At 39.6% G+C, this 18,560-nt stretch overlaps 1 protein-coding gene across 2 annotated transcripts in view; it reads right to left on the bottom strand.

Annotated features, from left to right (window-relative positions):
- The window catches only part of LOC140937250 (DIS3-like exonuclease 1), a 39,892-nt gene that overhangs the window by 6,685 nt on the left and 14,647 nt on the right, over window positions 1–18,560 (bottom strand). For both annotated transcript variants that reach the window (XM_073386792.1, XM_073386793.1), the window contains 13 exons: window positions 18,341–18,420; window positions 12,992–13,225; window positions 12,551–12,619; window positions 9,512–9,610; window positions 9,286–9,378; window positions 8,282–8,384; window positions 6,869–6,966; window positions 5,806–5,882; window positions 4,876–4,955; window positions 3,700–3,795; window positions 1,998–2,083; window positions 844–910; window positions 376–525 (listed from right to left, as the gene is read on the bottom strand). In XM_073386792.1, coding sequence (XP_073242893.1) covers window positions 376–525; window positions 844–910; window positions 1,998–2,083; window positions 3,700–3,795; window positions 4,876–4,955; window positions 5,806–5,882; window positions 6,869–6,966; window positions 8,282–8,384; window positions 9,286–9,378; window positions 9,512–9,610; window positions 12,551–12,619; window positions 12,992–13,225; window positions 18,341–18,420 — 1,332 coding nt within the window. The remainder of the gene's footprint in view (window positions 1–375; window positions 526–843; window positions 911–1,997; window positions 2,084–3,699; window positions 3,796–4,875; window positions 4,956–5,805; window positions 5,883–6,868; window positions 6,967–8,281; window positions 8,385–9,285; window positions 9,379–9,511; window positions 9,611–12,550; window positions 12,620–12,991; window positions 13,226–18,340; window positions 18,421–18,560) is intronic.

The following is an 18,560-nucleotide window of genomic DNA, read 5'->3' as shown; positions in this document are numbered from 1 at the left end:
AAAATGCACCACCTCAAATCAAAGCACGGTTTCCCAAATGGAATGGCGCGAGCCATTTGATTTTCCAGCCAGATTTTCCGGTTCTTCCTGATGTAACTGGTAAGTACCCAGCTGTACGTCAGAGTTTTTGCGAATAGGCCATTTTATTTACTACTACAACCACAATCGTTCTTTCGCAAAACACGGCTTTTGTTACCTAGACCTAACTGGGATTACTAAAATCAAATATGGAAGGAAACACCCAATGAGTTCTGGTCTTAGTAGTAAAGAGACGTCATCGTGCAAATGGCCTTTTGTCATTTGAGAAACTTCAATCCTACCCAAACAATGAAACAAATAACGAATAAAGAAACATTAAAAACGTTAGGGACTCACAATAACATCAGCATATCTCCTAATCGGTGAGGTGAAATGTGTGTAGCGATCCAAGGCAAGACCATAGTGAAAGAAATTTTCTGGAGACAAGGAGCCAGTAGAGAAGTAAAGGGCATTTGACATGGCTTGAGTAGCAAGGGAACGAATGATCTACAGGGAGCACGAAAAAAATATATAAATAATAATACATAACTATATCACTGAAGGTCAATTTATGACAAACCCCAAGAGTGAACTCATTTAAATATGAAAAGTTAGAAACTGGATTTCTTAGGTTTCAAATCGTTCACGCGATCCCCCGTTCTCGTCGCGAAATTACAGTGCTTATCACAGTCGAGTCAGCGCAAACCTTAGTCTATCCTTAGATCCTTGGTTAATTTCGTTATTGAGGGCGAGGAACCGCAAAAAAATAAAAAAAATTGTTCAGCTTATAAAGAAAAAAAAACGGAGGCAGTTTGTTGATCCTACCTTGTTAAAGTTTGGATCCTTTGCATCGACACATTCGTCTAGCGAGTCTGCCAGTGATTTGTTCGAGCTAAAAAGGAAAAAGGACCATTGGTAATCAACACGACTTTCTCCGTAGTCAAAAGCATGAGACGGTAGAACTCGTGAAAGAGCACATAAATGTAAACTTTTAGTCTCAGGTTTTCACATAATCGTCCGGAAAGTCGTTGGACAAGTGGGACGTTCGTGACTACAGGGGCGATTATACGCCCCCAATCGGACCGGATCGTCCCGTTCCACCCCGCATCGCAATATGGTGTTTCGACAAGACTATTGCTTGTTTGAGGTTTGTTTGCAGATTTTTCGTTTTCTAAAATAACCCAACCCCTACCTCAAATTAAGTGGGGATAGGTGGATTTCTTTGCCGTGGTTTCAAGTTTATTACTTGACGTTAACGATAAGCATTTAAAGAAGACTAATAAGAGCTCTGCTTCTAGCTTTGGCTAAATCTAATCAGTAAAATCCAACTAGTGGTCTATTATCAATGCTGCGTTCTGATTGGTTGAGCTACTACTAGGCTATATGTTATAGCCCACTAGTAGCGAAAAGCGCCACATTTATGGTGGCAAAAAAGGATTAAAGTCTAGGTTTAACTAGCTAAAAGTTTTTTATTCTCGATATTTTTGACCAACTAGTTGGATTTTACTAAAACAGTTATTCCTCTCGCCCTCATGGCCTCTGAGTCAATAGTCCATTCGGCCTTCGGCCTCATGGGCTATTGACTCAGAACCCATTCAGGCTCGAGGAATAATTGTTAAATACATATCTACTGTAATAGCAGATATGGCCCGGATTTTGCGTATGACCATCTCGATCGTCTGAATACATTTTGAGACAACTCATAATTATTCATCATAAAACCACACTTAAGAATATAAAGAAAACTCGGCGTTAATGTGCAAAAAAGAAAAACTTGAGAAAGAGAAAAAGAAATACAAACATATGAACAAACAACGACATGTAGAGGGGACACAATATTTTTTATAATTTCTGTTGGAAATCGAACTTATGGACTACTTGGCTCCCAGTCCAATTTTTTTTTTCGTTTTTTTAAATTTTTTTTCCAGGGCATTTTCCAATTATAATAGAAACAGTTTATTACGAAAGAGGCACATTACTTTGTATTAATTGAAAATCCTTTAGAAGCTGCACAGTGAACGAGGTTTGCGAAATGTTGTTTCCTTGGTAACGGATGATGACGCAACTAAAAAGAGAGAGAGAGAGAAAGAAAGAAAATTTTAAAACACTGTTATTTTGTATGCCACTTTTTCCAAACATAGACGAGAACTTACAGGTAATTGATAAGAAACCTCCTTTCTCTGCCTGGCCTACTAAAACTTAACATGTAAAAACTCGAACCTCCGGTCAGTACTTATCAAACAAGAAAAATTGTCCACTAAGAAAAGACAAGTATCCACTTAAGGTGATTCCCTAGTTTTGTACTGCGCATCTCTTACTGCGCATAATAAGATGGCTGCCGTAAAAAAGAGCATGTGAAGTAATATTATTACAATGAAGTTGACTGAAGAGAAACGCTATTGGAATTTTTGCTTGCTGTTGTTTGTTGCCGCGGTGAGACTCAATGTGTTGGGAATGTGCATAACGTAAGCAGTACGCGTGTTGCTGAGTTCGACCTCCTCTCGGAGAACCTCTATGGTGGATGTTTAGCTTGTGCTTACTCACTTTGATTTTCATTTAAACACTTTCTTTATCACATTGTGTCCTAAATGTGATATCTCGATGTAAAACGGATTTTTTAATTCTTTCTTCCTCCTTTCACATACATTCTATTTTGAAACTTGCCCCAGTCCTCTCTCAAAAATCGGAGAAAATGCGTTTGGTGCGCACTTTCTGCAGCCTTACCGCAAAAACGAGTACGGTGACCCCCATTTTTTATTTCATGATTTTAATAAGGACAGTGCTTCCTTTCGATGAGAAAAAAATTGGCACAAATCTATGTTCAGTTTTTTGGCAATTTTACTAAATTGTACGGATTGAGCCATCACGGGTCGAAAAGCGCGCGTCCAATTTAATTCTACATTGGAGCGTAAAGTAAAAACAAGGGCATTAAGAGGCATTTTTCTGGTACGTAAGTGGATAAACAATACATTAAAGTCAAATTCTGTGTGATGTCACATGCATCATCGAAAAAATCTCTCCTTTTTGTCTAGGTTTTCGCTGCCCGCGGTTTTTGCAAAAGGGTCCTAAATAGCCGTATTTGTCAGCATTGTGACGTCAAAACGAGCACGGTGACCCCCACTTTTTATTACTTTTTTATCATCTTCTTGACTTGTTACATCAGTGTACCAAGTTTTAGCTAAAATCTATGTTAGGTTCTTTTACTATGGAATCACCTTAAAGGAAGTTGAAAATACCGAGTTCAACTGCGACCATGACTAAGTGATCGCTGATGGAAGGTAGTCGACAGCAGAGTTTTTACTGCAGTTTAGTCTTGATAGCCAAGCACAAGGTTTATGTGAAACAATGTGAGGTTCAAAAGAATGAGCTACTTATAATTACATGGTAAAACCAGGAATGGGACTGGAAGACTGATATAGAGAGGATCTTACCATACATACATCTCTATCCTCTGGGAACTATATAAATTCTTTGAATATTTTTAATTGTATTGACCACCGACATGACCGTAAGCGGACATGGCTGCCATGTCACGTGGTTGCAAACCAAAAATATTCTTGTTCGTTTGTTGTTTTAGCTTTGCTCAGGCGCATTCATTTCACGGTCAAACGAAAATCGCACTTTGTCTTCCGTTTTGTTTTGCAGCAATTGTTTGGCAAATCATATTTGAAGGATTCTTACCAAAGCCGCATTGGCAAACCTTTCAGCAATCTTCTTTGCAACCCAGTGATTGGCGAATATCATACATTCTGCGACCGTTTCATGGATTTCTAAGGGCTGAAAAACAAAGAGAAGGCCAGATTATAGCGTTTCAAATAAAAGTAAGCAAAGCGGCAAGAGCAATTGCCGGCGACAAAAGGATCCGGCAATCCTTATCTCTAGGGCTCAGTTCTTCGAAGGCCGATTAGCGCTAACCCAGAGTTAAATTTTAATTTTTCTGACCTTTTGATCTTTTGTGTGTTGACTCTTTCTCCCCCTCAAATATATAAAATTCTATCTATCCAGTTTCAAATTCTTTTGTTGAAAGCTAGAAACGGAATACACAGAATACACAATGCAACATCCGCCACTGAAAAACACCTCGACTTTCGAGTTCAGCGTTTTGAATGAAATAGACGCAATTTACATAGTCAGTTTTGATGTGCAGTGCACATAACTTCAATTACTCAAACCTCCTCAATACGGGTATCAAAGAACCACAGTCAGGCGTCCGCTTTACATAGGTGTCCGACGTATTGTTAAGTTTGGTTTCTTGGGACCAAGAAAACTGTCGGTAATAAAGGTGTCTGCATTATGGAGATAGGCATTGCATGATGATTAGTGTCTTTGGTACCAAGAGGACTGCCCCAAATAAAGACGTTAGTTCGTATTATTGTGTCAGGAACTGTATAAGGTTCAGTATCTTTGGGGCTAAGGGAACAGTCCTTAATAGAGGGCCCAGAAAATAAGAGTTATATTAAGCTTGGACTCCTTGGGAGCAAGACAATTTTCCGTAAAAAAGAGATGCCTGTACGGTAACGGTATCTTTGGGACCTTAAGAACAGTCCTTTATAAAACGGTGTCCGTATCATAGAGAAGAGAGGCACGAACGTCCCTAACTAGTCAGAATAATTAGCTTAAAAGTCAAGGCAATATCTTTGGAGAACATTTTGACTTATTATTCTCAGGGCCTTTGTCTTTAAGTGACAATATAACGAAACACTAGAGGCTTAAATTCTGCTACATGCCTAAAGAGAACAGACCATGCTCGGTTCTGTGCGTTTTTATTACTGCTTCTAAACCGAGGTTTCAGACTCTTTTTCACTCGAATCATTCAACCCGGGGTGCAATTCTTTGAGGCATGATAACCTTGCTTACCTTTTTAGGAATCAAATCCTTTATATCTTTTTTATCGCCAATTTGGACTTGAACTTCTACACCCTCTAGTTCCAGAGCACCTTATTACAAGAATAAAAGAAAAAGAAAGGAAAGAAAGAATAAGAATAATGATAATGATGACGATAATAATAATAATAATAATAATAATAATTATGATAATAATAATAATAATAATTATTATTATTATTCCGTTATTTACCCTCGGCAGTATTTATAGCACTAATGCTAGTGGAGCCAGCAAATGCCAGAAACAAATAATCTAAATCAAACTTAACAGGGTTAAGAATCCCAACTGGCCGGAGGAAAATTAGCTGGCTATTTACAAGCGTGACCGAGGATCTGAACTCGGGACTACCGTGAACAAATCCAGCTAGCGGTCAGGGCGGTGCCCCATAGGGCGTGACTTGAACTCGGGGCCTCCGAATTGCAAGTCCAGCGCTCTAACCACTCGGCCACGCTGCCTCCCAAGGAAAGGAAACAACGAATAAAAATAATATGTGATGTGCGCTCTTTACTAAAATAAGTCACTTTCAAAACGATATCATTTTTCTACAAAAACAGAATCCCTCATGTCTTTCGTTCAATCTTGTGGGAATTTTACAGATCAGTACTTAAACCTCAGCGAGATTGCTAGATTGGAAAAAGAAAGTAAAGAGGAAATGAATTCTAGATTTTGCATTAACATGGCGTCATCGTAAAAATAGCTATTCCTATTTCAAGAAACGCAAAACGATCAGCTTCTTTCCGTTAAGATGCGAAATGCCGAAATTGTACTTCTTTCCCCAGTTCCATTCCCTGCCTCCACTTTCGCACTTTCGCTTTAAACCTTCCACTTGACAACGCCAAAACACGATAATGTTTTGCAGTCTTGAGGCGAGGGGAGTTTTAATCACAAAGCAAACAACTCACCATGAACAGTTCTTCTAGCTTTAATTACTCTTGCTATATCCATGAGTTTCAGCACCGATTTGCGAATTTCAGATAACCTTAAAAAAGAAAGTAATGATTATGATAACGATAATGATGAAACAATAAAATAAAACAACAGCTCCAGACGAAAAACAAAAGAATATCTACAAATATAAATACAGACGAGAATCAAACTGCTCTGAGGACACAGAGGTAGTTTCTAGCCGTTTCTTTAACGATACAATTCAAAAGCCTGTTTTTCGGATATTTTACTTTTACATCACTTTTACTTTAAAATCTTGCCGAGATTTCATTTGATCTAAAAAGCTTGCAGTGTTTGGCAAAATTTTTTTAAAACAATTTTCAGAATGTTTGTAATGAAGGAAGATGGAAAAAAGATGTCTAAGGTTGTGGAAAAAGGGAAGTTATGATTTGAATGGTTGAAATTAGGGAAATGGTGAAAACTCCGAACAATCCACGGAAACTTTGTAGAGTTTCTATGCGTAACTACTTTCATCATTACAAACGGATGGTTTCTCATTCACTCAAATGCTAGTAGAAAAAGGAAGAGGATCATTTAAATATTCCGGTGCAGTTTGTCTGACAATGCAAGCTCCATGCTCACAAAATATTTCAGTCTTATCTCAGGTCTTCACGCTAAACATTTGTGTCCTTAGCCATATCAACTACTGCTGCATTGACAGATAGCGCAGAAGCCGAAATCAACGTTGCGTGCCGCACTTAACTAGGTCATGTGCCGTTTTAAGCCGTGTTTTATTCGTCAGTAAAGTTCAACAACTGCCTTAGAGCAGGATTTTCATAAGAGTTCCCAATGGAATTAAACCCATGACTTTCTAGGACTGATGGGCAATTTGTGTCGATAGGTCTGTGGACTTGGGGTTTGTGTCAGCGTGACGCAAGTTCTACGGCAAATAGCGCCAAAAGGATAACCTTGCTCAGTACAGCAGTGCCTTCCAATCTCTCATTTGGAGAGTAGAGAGATGAACTAAAACTACCTATGCGTAGGGGTAAGAGATATATGCAAAAATATGGTATATCACACCTTTTTGAGGCTATTTTGACCTCCATGTTCTGTAACTCTGGTATGTCGTTAATGAGATCTTCTTCTGTGGTCTCTCCATCGGCAATAGCCTGAGCTGCCTTGAATTCATTAAAAAATAATAAACAAGCAAACAACAAACAATGGTGAATTAGTTTTCGTTCAATCAAACTAATAGTATTACGATCTTTACCTCTTAACAGTAGTATATAAAAAGAGCCCAGTCACACTTTAAAATTGTTTGGTGGCAAATCCATAAACTTGAAACTTGACTGATGCATCGTATTAATTATTTAACAAAACACGATAGCAACGTTAAACTTCGTCAGACATCAGACGCATTCTTCGTGAGTATCACACGTAAACGACCACTCCCACGTTCCTTTTCCCAACAATGCTTATCAAACTCCAATACTTGGGAAATCGGCTGATCACAACCGTATTACCGTATTAACCGTATTAACCTTGTGGATCTTATAAGTGAAAATTGTGGCTCCCGTCTTTTTTGTAGTACTTGAGAATATTTAAAAATATTTTAAGCATTTTTCTGTATATTTTAGTGGGTCTTTTAACTTTTAAATTTTTACCTTTTATAAAATTAGATTTTAGAGAATTATAAATTCACCTTATGATACCATGTATAAACTCATTTTATAACATGATTTTTTTCCTATTATTTTAGTGTCCCCAATCTAAAGACATCGACACTTAAATAAAGCTGTTTTATTATATAGACACGAGAGTTTTACTGCAAAATATACCACTCGTAAAATTCATAAAAACTACATCCGGGACCCGAGTGGTTTATTTTCCATAATCTCACACGTGAGTTTATCGATAACGTAATTTCGGTAATTTTCCTTCGAAATTTGTAGGCGTCTTGCGTCTTTTGAATTTTACTTAAACATTTTTGAAAGTTTTGCTTATATTTTGTCATTGTAGAACCCTATTCAGCTCAGCGTTATTTCTCAAGATTATTGTAACCAATGTCTTATACAAAATCTATTGCTGTACTGTAAACCTGAGCCGTCACAATTACTTTTTGGCGAATTAAAATCTATTATTTTATCGATGTCTTTTTGTCTATATAATAAAAAGAACATTACACGGCGGCTTGAAGATATGAATTTTATTTTCGAGTGGCAAAAACAATATTTTACTCACTCGCTGCGCTCGTTCGTAAAATATTGTTTTGCCACTCGAAAATAAAATTCATATCTTCGCACCACCGTGTAATATCCTCTATATGTTATATTTTATGTTATACTCGAGCTGAAGTCACCTATTGATATTAATATGCCAACAAGAAGCGCGTTGGTTCTTGTAACAAAATATTCTGTTGTTTCGCTCGTCACAAATTTGAATAACAAAAACAATGTTTGCAAACAGTGATGTCTCCTATCCCGCTGACTTTACCTCGTAAAACAGTTTGTAGGAAGAGCGAATAACAGTACGTCCAAACCAGGTCTTGAGAACATTGTAGTCTGCATCCAAAACCCAAAGTACACTTACAGCGTATCTAAAAGCAAACACACAGTGAATTGGGCCAGTTATTTAAAGGGAGTTTAGACCGTGTTTAACATTTTCAGTTTACCCAACGCTTTTAACTAGATTTATCGTGAACAATTTCAATAAAACATATATCGCAGACTGGAAGCCACTTATTTTCCTAAATTAACCCACAAAGAAAAAGATCTGGAACCGTGGCCTAAGTTAGACTTCGTTTAAATAACTGGCCTATTAAGTTCTGTCAGTGAATTTGACACAGCCTTATGGAAGCTCACTGTATGCCCTATTTGGATAAGTGTGGCACAAGCGACTAAACATTTTTTAGTACGAAGTGTTTACTTCAAACAGTTGTAAGTTTACGTCAAATGGCCAGGACAACCCTCCTAGTCTGAATTCAAGGAAAGGTGAGACAGCGACCCAGCTGATAGCTTAAGCAACAACGGCGCCAACGGCAACGACGAAAACATTTTGTATGTGTTCGTGTGGGCAAAATAACATCACACTTACTAGTACATTTCTTGGACGTCCACTGTACGACTGAGACGAAAAACTTCCTGATGAGTCCTTTTATGGTAGACGCAAACACACGAAGACGAATTTTCATTTTCTTCTTTAAAATAAAATTGTATCCTTTATTTTATTATAACCCCCCGTCTTTGCAGGGACAACGCAGAAGCTTGCACCAACTATATAACACTGGAGGCTTGTATCTGTCCCTTTCACTACACAACCCATGGAAGACGGAGCCCGCCACTCCAGACGTATGCGTTTTCAAACTCTCATATACAACTTTATAACTAAATTTTCAACCTTTATACATAGAAAAACGATGACCTTAATCCCTTTTAAATATTTGCAGGAATTCCATTCTCTTGTTTAACCCCGTTCAATAAGAAAACCTAAAGATTTACCTATCTACGCCACCAATCAATGAACACAGGTCAGCACTGAGCACTTCTGGTAACATATCAAATCGTCTATCCGCCAAATACACTGTGGTCGACCTATGGAAAAAAAATGCTGCGTGTATCACTATACAGCATCATGTGTCTTCTAACACTTAAAGGGCATTTGTTTTTAATTTTTAGTTTATCTAGGCAAATAAGATTAATGTATGTTGAATGTATATATTAATACCTGAACCTTGCTTCAGCGTCTGTTAGCGATCCTGGCTTAACGAAATGAGACACATCCGCTATGTGGACTCCAAGTTCTATCTTTCCATGTTTAAGCCACCTTTAGAAAAGGAGGTATGTAACGACACAAAGTAAGATGAACTACATATTTTGTTTACAATACAAGTGTGATACAAGGGTGACAGGAGTCTTAGGCCTAAGTCAAACGTCGAACTTTTCATGAGACGAACCAAACTTAGTGGGTTAAGTTCATGAAAAGTTAGACGTCTGGCTCAGTTAAGTTCGTCCGAATGAGTTTGTATCGTCCAACACGTTCTATCCCTCTGTTTCAGACGGATAGAACGTCTGAAGATCGTCTCCGGGACAAACGTCGCTCTTCACATGCGACAAACTAAACTAGTGAATTAAAAATTTGTATGATAATGAAATTTGGCCTCGTTCGGGAGAAAGTTTATTACTGATCTGATTCAGTTATTGGTTCGACGCGTCCTAAGTTCGACGTCTTACCCACCAGACGATCTTAACTTAATTTAGGTCGACCCAAATTAGAGCTTGGTTCGTCTCATGAAAAGTTCGAGGTTTGGCCTGACCTTAGTTCGCAAAAAGAAAACTGATATTAATGTTCCAGGAACTTTATACTGAAAAGTCATACGGGACGAAACATAGATGACGCTACAGAGACTGGTTCCTGAAGCATACAACCCTATAGGCTTCTGCTGGTTCCTAATCCGAAGCTACAAATAAAGTCAAAGCAAAAGTGGTTTAAGAATGCATGAAGATGTTATTTCTGACGAATGAGCCCGCGAAGAAGACAGAAATAAATATTTTGACGGCACGAGATACAACAGGGCCTGGGTACTAGGCCGGGTGCACCATGGGTAGCCATATCGGGGGTATATAAGGCTGCGTATATCACGTGTACGTCATCTAGGCTTACGAACCACCCTCTCTTTGGTTTTTCTTTATTTTTGTTTTATTTATTTTTAGGAGCAACATATTCTCGATGACATTGTAAAGTCCCGTAGGAAGGGCTTTGAGCTTGAGCCTTGGTTCCTACCCAGATTTCCTGCCCGCATTTTTTCCCTTCGGGGTTTTTTTGGGCAGGTTTTTTCTGGCCTCCGTCTGACCGCATTTACTTCAGTTTGTAAGCGGTAGCTCAGCTCTGCTAGTTTTCAGTTTTTTCTCGTTTCTTATTTTATGTACTTGTACAGTTATCTCAGTTTTGCACCTGCTCCTTTACTTGATATATTTAGTTTCTATGTATGTCTAGGTCAGCTGTCCAGGAACCGCTCTTTAGGAGGCGACATAAGTCTCGTTTGATGCAGTTAGGTTGCAGGCAATATTACAGACTTCTAGCCAAGGTCGTTATCCATTTGTTTACTTTCAATGTCCTGCCCTAGCCTTTTATGGCAGCCTTACTGGTCATTGGGCTACGTGCCTTGTTGGGTACATTAGTGGAAATAATTCCCAGTTTTCCTGGCACTCAGCCTCTGTGCTCCTGAAGTGTTCCCGGTCCCAGTTATCCGTTGTTCAGAGTTTTATTAAATTTCCCCAGCCTAACTGGCACTAAGCCTGCGTGCTTCTTTGGGGGACTCAGGTCGAGATCGACCAGTTGTAGCAAATCTCTCTTTTGCTTAGCCTCTGTGCTCCTGCCGTGTTCCCTGTGCCAGTTATGCGTTGTCAGAGTTTTATTTATTAGTTTCCCCAGCCTAACTGGCACTAAGCCTGCGTGCTTATTTCGGGGGATTTAGGTCGAGATCGACCAGTTATAGCAGTTTTTCTTTTTGCTTAGCCTCTGTGCTCCTACAGTGTTCCCTGTGCCAGCTATATGTTGTCATTGTTTTATTAATTAGTTTCCCCAGAATAACTGGCAGCCTAACTGGCACTAAGCCTGCGTGCTTAACTGGGTGATTCAGGTCAAGAGCGACCATTTGTAGCACGAGTTTTTTCTTTTTGTGAAAGCTAGTTTACGAGTGTTGTACCAGTAATCACCTATTATTGTATTTACATAAGTACTTTGTAGGGTTGGTTCTCGCCAAGCCGTCCCAAAATAAACTTATTTGCCATTACGTTTCGTCTGTTGATGTTGTGTAGTGGAGTCAAAATATTGACATGCCGTTACGTCGAAGTGTGCCAGCAATCAAAGAACAGTATGTGTGATTTCCTTATTGTGTTACTTCTTGGAATGCAATTTTCTAATGTGCTTCTGTGAATCGTAGAGACAGCATCTATGGTGGCATTGGATTGTCTTTGTTAATTTTGCCAGTCCAAATTGCTTCTAGAGGGGAATAATTAGAGACCTTTAGATTCGAGCGTGAGGACGACAACCGACGAGGAGGTGATATAAATAAAAGTTTTTTCGTGCATTCTAACAAAGTTACACCCCGGAAAGCCTCATTTTACTCTAGTTACTACGGTTATTCCTATTGCGGGGGGTTAAGTCCTCTCCTGATCGCAAAATGATAAAAGTTCTAATATTTGATAACTTGTTTCCGTCACTACGACTCGCCAGAAACCGTCGTAGAATGACGACGGCTATCAGGTTTTCCCGCCAAAATGACGCGCGCGCGCTACTTAGTATTGAGAAAATCTCGTTTTCATAGTCGTCCCCGTCTTAGAATAAAAATTCCCCATTATATATGAAGACCGACAAAAATCAAAAGGAAACAACGGTGACTGAGGTTTATACTATAAGATCCGCGATCGAGTACAATCGTTTGCCTTTTTGGCTCACAAATTGTGACTGAGCAAATTAATGAGGCGCTTCTTTTGGTGAGTTAGCTCAAAATGATGGTAATGCAATTGAACGTTGCGCACCGTTTATGTTTACTCTATATTCAAGTGATAACGCGTTTCCTTTAGTGAGTTCCTTCAAAATGATCGGAATGCGGTTGAACGTTGTACACCGTCATGTCCAAAAAAGCTAAGAAAAAGATATAACAGATAAGTCTGATGGGCTTCATGACCATTTCACTTTATTAACTATGGACTTATTTTAAAATGTTTAGCCTATATTCAAGTGTAGTAATAAGAAAAGTACCTAACAGACAACGTATCATCTACATCCTCGCATCCCTTGGGATCAATACTGAAGATAAGGTGTGATTTACTGAAAAACACAATACGGTAAATAAGTAGATAAGTACGAGTGTATTCTACACAACCTGAGTCAACAATAGGTTAGCCTACTTCCCTGTACCAGGCCTGACACTTCCAAATAAAACCCCTGCTTACGCAGAAGAATTGAAATAGACCTTATTCACGATACATGTCATCTTTGAAGGCGCTTAACAACTGATAGGATAAACGCAATGTTAATAAATAAATAAATAAATAAATAAATAAATAAATGCAATGTTGTTACTTTGTTGGATGGAGTAGCGACAGTAGATGCCCTCAAAGCAAGCAATAGAGAGTTAAAGCTTCACCTAAACGGGAAACGGCAGATTCAAGAAGAGCTTTATTATTAATAACGATATACCGTAGATCTCGCCTCTTTGCTATTTCCTCCTCGGTCATTACCCAGGGGTTCTCTGGTGTGTTGCTAGGAAGCTCCTTCAGCTGGGCTTCAGTGAAGGAGGGCACTGCCAGGGAATGCTCCACCATCAGAGCTTGAATCTCTGTTTCCAGGTTACCAATAGGGCCCAGGGACCGTACAAAGTGACCACTTGGGTACATGGAGTCTACTTCCCAAAAATCGACCCGCACGACGATTCTATGCACAAAGGAAAATCACTTTATGATGAATTTATACTATGACCCTTTTACCTTGCCCCAAGCATAATGGCAAGGAAGTTCAAGTCGTTTACAACGCTAAAGAGCATACGAGTTCTTCATAAATAACTCTACAAAGTAGACCACCTTTCCATAAGTTTCCCATGGCAAATTTTACTTTAATTAGATTTTTTAAAAAAAACAACGACTTTAAATAAACAAACTAGACAAACTTTAAATAGCTTCCTACCTAGAAGTGAAATAAAGTTAAAAAGCATTGAGGCAGCTTTTAGTATCAAACAAGAATATCCTACCAAAACTTTTACAAACTAGACGACCTTGAAATAGCTTTTTCGTAGTATACTAACTTAACATAGCTTTTTCATCGCATACTAGGCAACCATGACATGGCTTTAACACAGCATACTAGACGACCTTGACATAGTTTTTACACAGCATACTGGACGACCTTGTCATAGCATTTACACAGCATACTAGACGACCTTGACATAGCTTTTACACAGCATACTGGACGACCTTGACATAGCCTTTACACAGCATACTAGACGACCTTGACATAGCTTTTACACAGCATACTAGACGACCTTGACATAGCTATTACACAGCATACTGGACGACCTTGACATGGCTTTTACATAGCATAATAGACGACCTTGACATAGCTTTTACACAGCATACTAGACGACCTTGACATAGCTTTTACACAGCATACTAGACGACCTTGACAGCCTTTACACAGCATACTAGACGACCTTGACATAGCTTTTACACAGCATACTAGACGACCTTGACATAGCCTTTACACAGCATACTAGACGACCTTGAGGCTTGACATAGGTTTTACACAGCATACTGGACGACTTTGATATAGCTTTTACACAGCATACTGGACGACCTTGTCATAGCTTTTACACAGCATACTAGACGACCTTGACATAGCTTTAACACAGCATACTGGACGACCTTGACATAGCCTTTACACAGCATACTAGACGACCTTGACATAGCTTTTACACACCATACTAGACGACCTTGACATAGGTTTTACATAGCATACTGGACGACCTTGACATAGGTTTTACATAGCATACTGAACGACCTTGACATAACTTTTACATAGTATACTGGACGACCTTGACATAGCTTTTACATAGCATACTGGACGACCTTGACATAGCTTTTCCGCAGCATACTACACGACCTTGACAGAGCTTTTTCACAGCATACTAGACGACCTTGACATAGCTTTTACATGGCATACTGGACGACCTTGTCATAGCTTTTACACAGCATACTAGACGACCATGACATAGCTTTTACACAGCATACTAGACGACCTTGACATAGCTTTTACACAGCATACTGGACGACCTTGACATAGCCTTTACACAGCATACTAGACGACCTTGACATACTTTTTACGTAGCATACTGGACGACCATGACATAGCTTTTACACAGCATACTAGACGACCTTGACATAGCTTTTACACAGCATACTAGACGACTTTGACATAGCCTTTACACAGCATACTAGACGACCTTGACATAGCTTTTACACAGCATACTAGACGACCTTGACATAGGTTTTACATAGCATACTAGACGACCTTGACATAGGTTTTACATAGCATACTGGACGACCTTGACAGAGCTTTTACACAGCATACTAGACGACTTTGACATAGCCTTTACACAGCATACTAGACGACCATGACATAGCTTTTACACAGCATACTAGACGACCTTGACATAGCTTTTACACAGCATACTAGACGACCTTGACATAGGTTTTACATAGCATACTAGACGACCTTGACATAGGTTTTGCGCAGCATACTACACGACCTTGACAGAGCTTTTTCACAGCATACTAGACGACCTTGACATAGCTTTTACATGGCATACTGGACGACCTTGACATAGCTTTTACACAGCATACTAGACGACCATGACATAGCTTTTACACAGCATACTGGACGACCTTGACATAGCCTTAACACAGCATACTAGACGACCTTGACATAGCTTTTACACAGCATACTAGACGACCTTGACAGAGCTTTTTCACAGCATACTAGACGACCTTGACATAGCCTTTACACAGCATACTAGACGACCTTGACAGAGCTTTTTCACAACATACTAGACGGCCTTGACATAGCCTAGACACAGCATACTAGACGACCTTGACATAGCTTTTCCGCAGCATACTAGACGACCTCGACAGAGCTTTTTCACAGCATACTAGACGACCTTGACATAGTTTTACATGACATACTAGACGACCATGACATAGCTTTTACACAGCATACTAGACGACCATGACATAGCTTTTACACAGCATACTAGACGACCTTGACATAGTTTTTACATAGCACACTGGACGACCTTGACATAGCCTTTACACAGCATACTAGACGACCTTGACATAGCTTTTACACAGCATACTAGACGACCTTGACAGAGCTTTTTCACAGCATACTAGACGACCTTGACATAGCCTTTACACAGCATACTAGACGACCTTGACAGAGCTTTTTCACAACATACTAGACGGCCTTGACATAGCCTAGACACAGCATACTAGACGACCTTGACATAGCTTTTCCGCAGCATACTAGACGACCTTGACAGAGCTTTTTCACAGCATACTAGACGACCTTGACATAGCTTTTACATTACATACTGGACGACCTTGATATAGCTTTTACATAGCATACTAGACGACCTTGGCATAGTTTTTAAATAGCATACTGGACGACCATGACATAGCCTTTACACAGCATACTAGACGACCTTGACATAGCCTTTACACAGCATACTAGACGACCTTGACATAGTTTTTACATAGCATACTAGACGACCTTAACATAGCTTTTACATAGCATACAGAACGACCTTAACATAGCTTTTACATAGCATACTAGACGACCTTGACATAGCTTTTACACAGCATACTAGACGACTTTGACGTAGCTTTTACACAGCATACGAGATGACCTTGACATAGCTTTTACACAGCATACTAGACGACCTTCACATAGCCTTTACACAGCATACTAGACGACCTTGACAGAGCTTTTACACAGCATACTAGACGACCTTGACATAGCCTTTACACAGCATACTAGACGACTTTGACATAGCCTTTACACAGCATACTAGACGACCTTGACATAGCTTTTACACAGCATACTAGACGACCTTGACATAGGTTTTACATAGCATACTGGACGACCTTGACATAGGTTTTACATAGCATACTGAACGACCTTGACATAACTTTTACATAGTATACTGGACGACCTTGACATAGCTTTTACATAGCATACTGGACGACCTTGACATAGCTTTTCCGCAGCATACTAGACGACCTTGACAGAGCTTTTTCACAGCATACTAGACGACCTTGACATAGCTTTTACATGGCATACTGGACGACCTTGACATAGGTTTTACATAGCATACTGAACGACCTTGACATAACTTTTACATAGTATACTGGACGACCTTGACATAGCTTTTACATAACCTACTGGACGACCTTGACATAGCTTTTCCGCAGCATACTAGACGACCTTGACATAGGTTTTACATAGCATACTGGACGACCTTGACATAGGTTTTACATAGCATACTGAACGACCTTGACATAACTTTTACATAGTATACTGGACGACCTTGACATAGCTTTTACATAGCATACTGGACGACCTTGACATAGCTTTTCCGCAGCATACTAGACGACCTTGACAGAGCTTTTTCACAGCATACTAGACGACCTTGACATAGCTTTTACATGGCATACTGGACGACCTTGACATAGGTTTTACATAGCATACTGAACGACCTTGACATAACTTTTACATAGTATACTGGACGACCTTGACATAGCTTTTACATAACATACTGGACGACCTTGACATAGCTTTTCCGCAGCATACTAGACGACCTTGACAGAGCTTTTTCACAGCATACTAGACGACCTTGACATAGCTTTTACATGGCATACTGGACGACCTTGACATAGCTTTTACACAGCATACTAGACGACCATGACATAGCTTTTACACAGCATACTAGACGACCTTGACATAGCTTTTACACAGCATACTGGACGACCTTGACATAGCCTTTACAGTTGACATAGGTTTTACATAGGATACTGAACGACCTTGACATAACTTTTACATAGTATACTGGACGACCTTGACATAGCTTTTACATAGCATACTGGACGACCTTGACATAGCTTTTCCGCAGCATACTAGACGACCTTGACAGAGCTTTTTCACAGCATACTAGACGACCTTGACATAGCTTTTACATGGCATACTGGACGACCTTGACATAGCTTTTACATAACATACTGGACGACCTTGACATAGCTTTTCCGCAGCATACTAGACGACCTTGACAGAGCTTTTTCACAGCATACTAGACGACCTTGACATAGCTTTTACATGGTATACTGGACGACCTTGACATAGCTTTTACACAGCATACTAGACGACCATGACATAGCTTTTACTCAGCATACTAGACGACCTTGACATAGCTTTTACACAGCATACTGGACGACCTTGACATAGCCTTTACAGTTGACATAGGTTTTACATAGGATACTGAACGACCTTGACATAACTTTTACATAGTATACTGGACGACCTTGATATAGCTTTTACATAGCATACTGGACGACCTTGACATAGCTTTTCCGCAGCATACTACACGACCTTGACAGAGCTTTTTCACAGCATACTAGACGACCTTGACATAGCTTTTACATGGCATACTGGACGACCTTGACATAGCTTTTACATAGCATACTGGACGACCTTGACATAACTTTAACACAGCATACTAGACGACCTTGACAAAGCTTTTACACAGCACACTGCCTTTACATAGCATAGTACAGTTATTTTAAAGACCTTGAGTGTTGGTCCGGCCGGAGTTTGAACCCGCGACCTCCCGCTCAGCAGACTGGCGCTTTCCCATCTTAGCTAACCAGGCGGCGGTAACTAGCGAAGTGATGAGTGTTTTTTGTTTCGTCAAACGATGTACGCGTTCAGTGATAACACCTCACTTACCTTTGATCTCGTAGACTGTCAACTTGTCTGGTGCTGATTCGAATCTTCGGAATACGGTAATCCCAAGGTACAACAACAACCTTAAAAAAGAACAAAGCTTTTTAAGGAAACCGTAAAGCGTGTCGCAAGGCTGTACGTATATTTCATGCAACAAGGGTCGAACAGAACATTCAACTGTAAGGAAATTAATCAAAGCATGCAGTTCAAAGCAATTTAACGG

Source organism: Porites lutea, chromosome 5 (assembly GCF_958299795.1).
Source record: "Porites lutea chromosome 5, jaPorLute2.1, whole genome shotgun sequence".
NCBI lineage: Eukaryota > Metazoa > Cnidaria > Anthozoa > Scleractinia > Poritidae > Porites > Porites lutea.
Note: the sequence above shows the minus strand (reverse complement) of the source record. Positions and strands in the feature narration are given on the sequence as shown.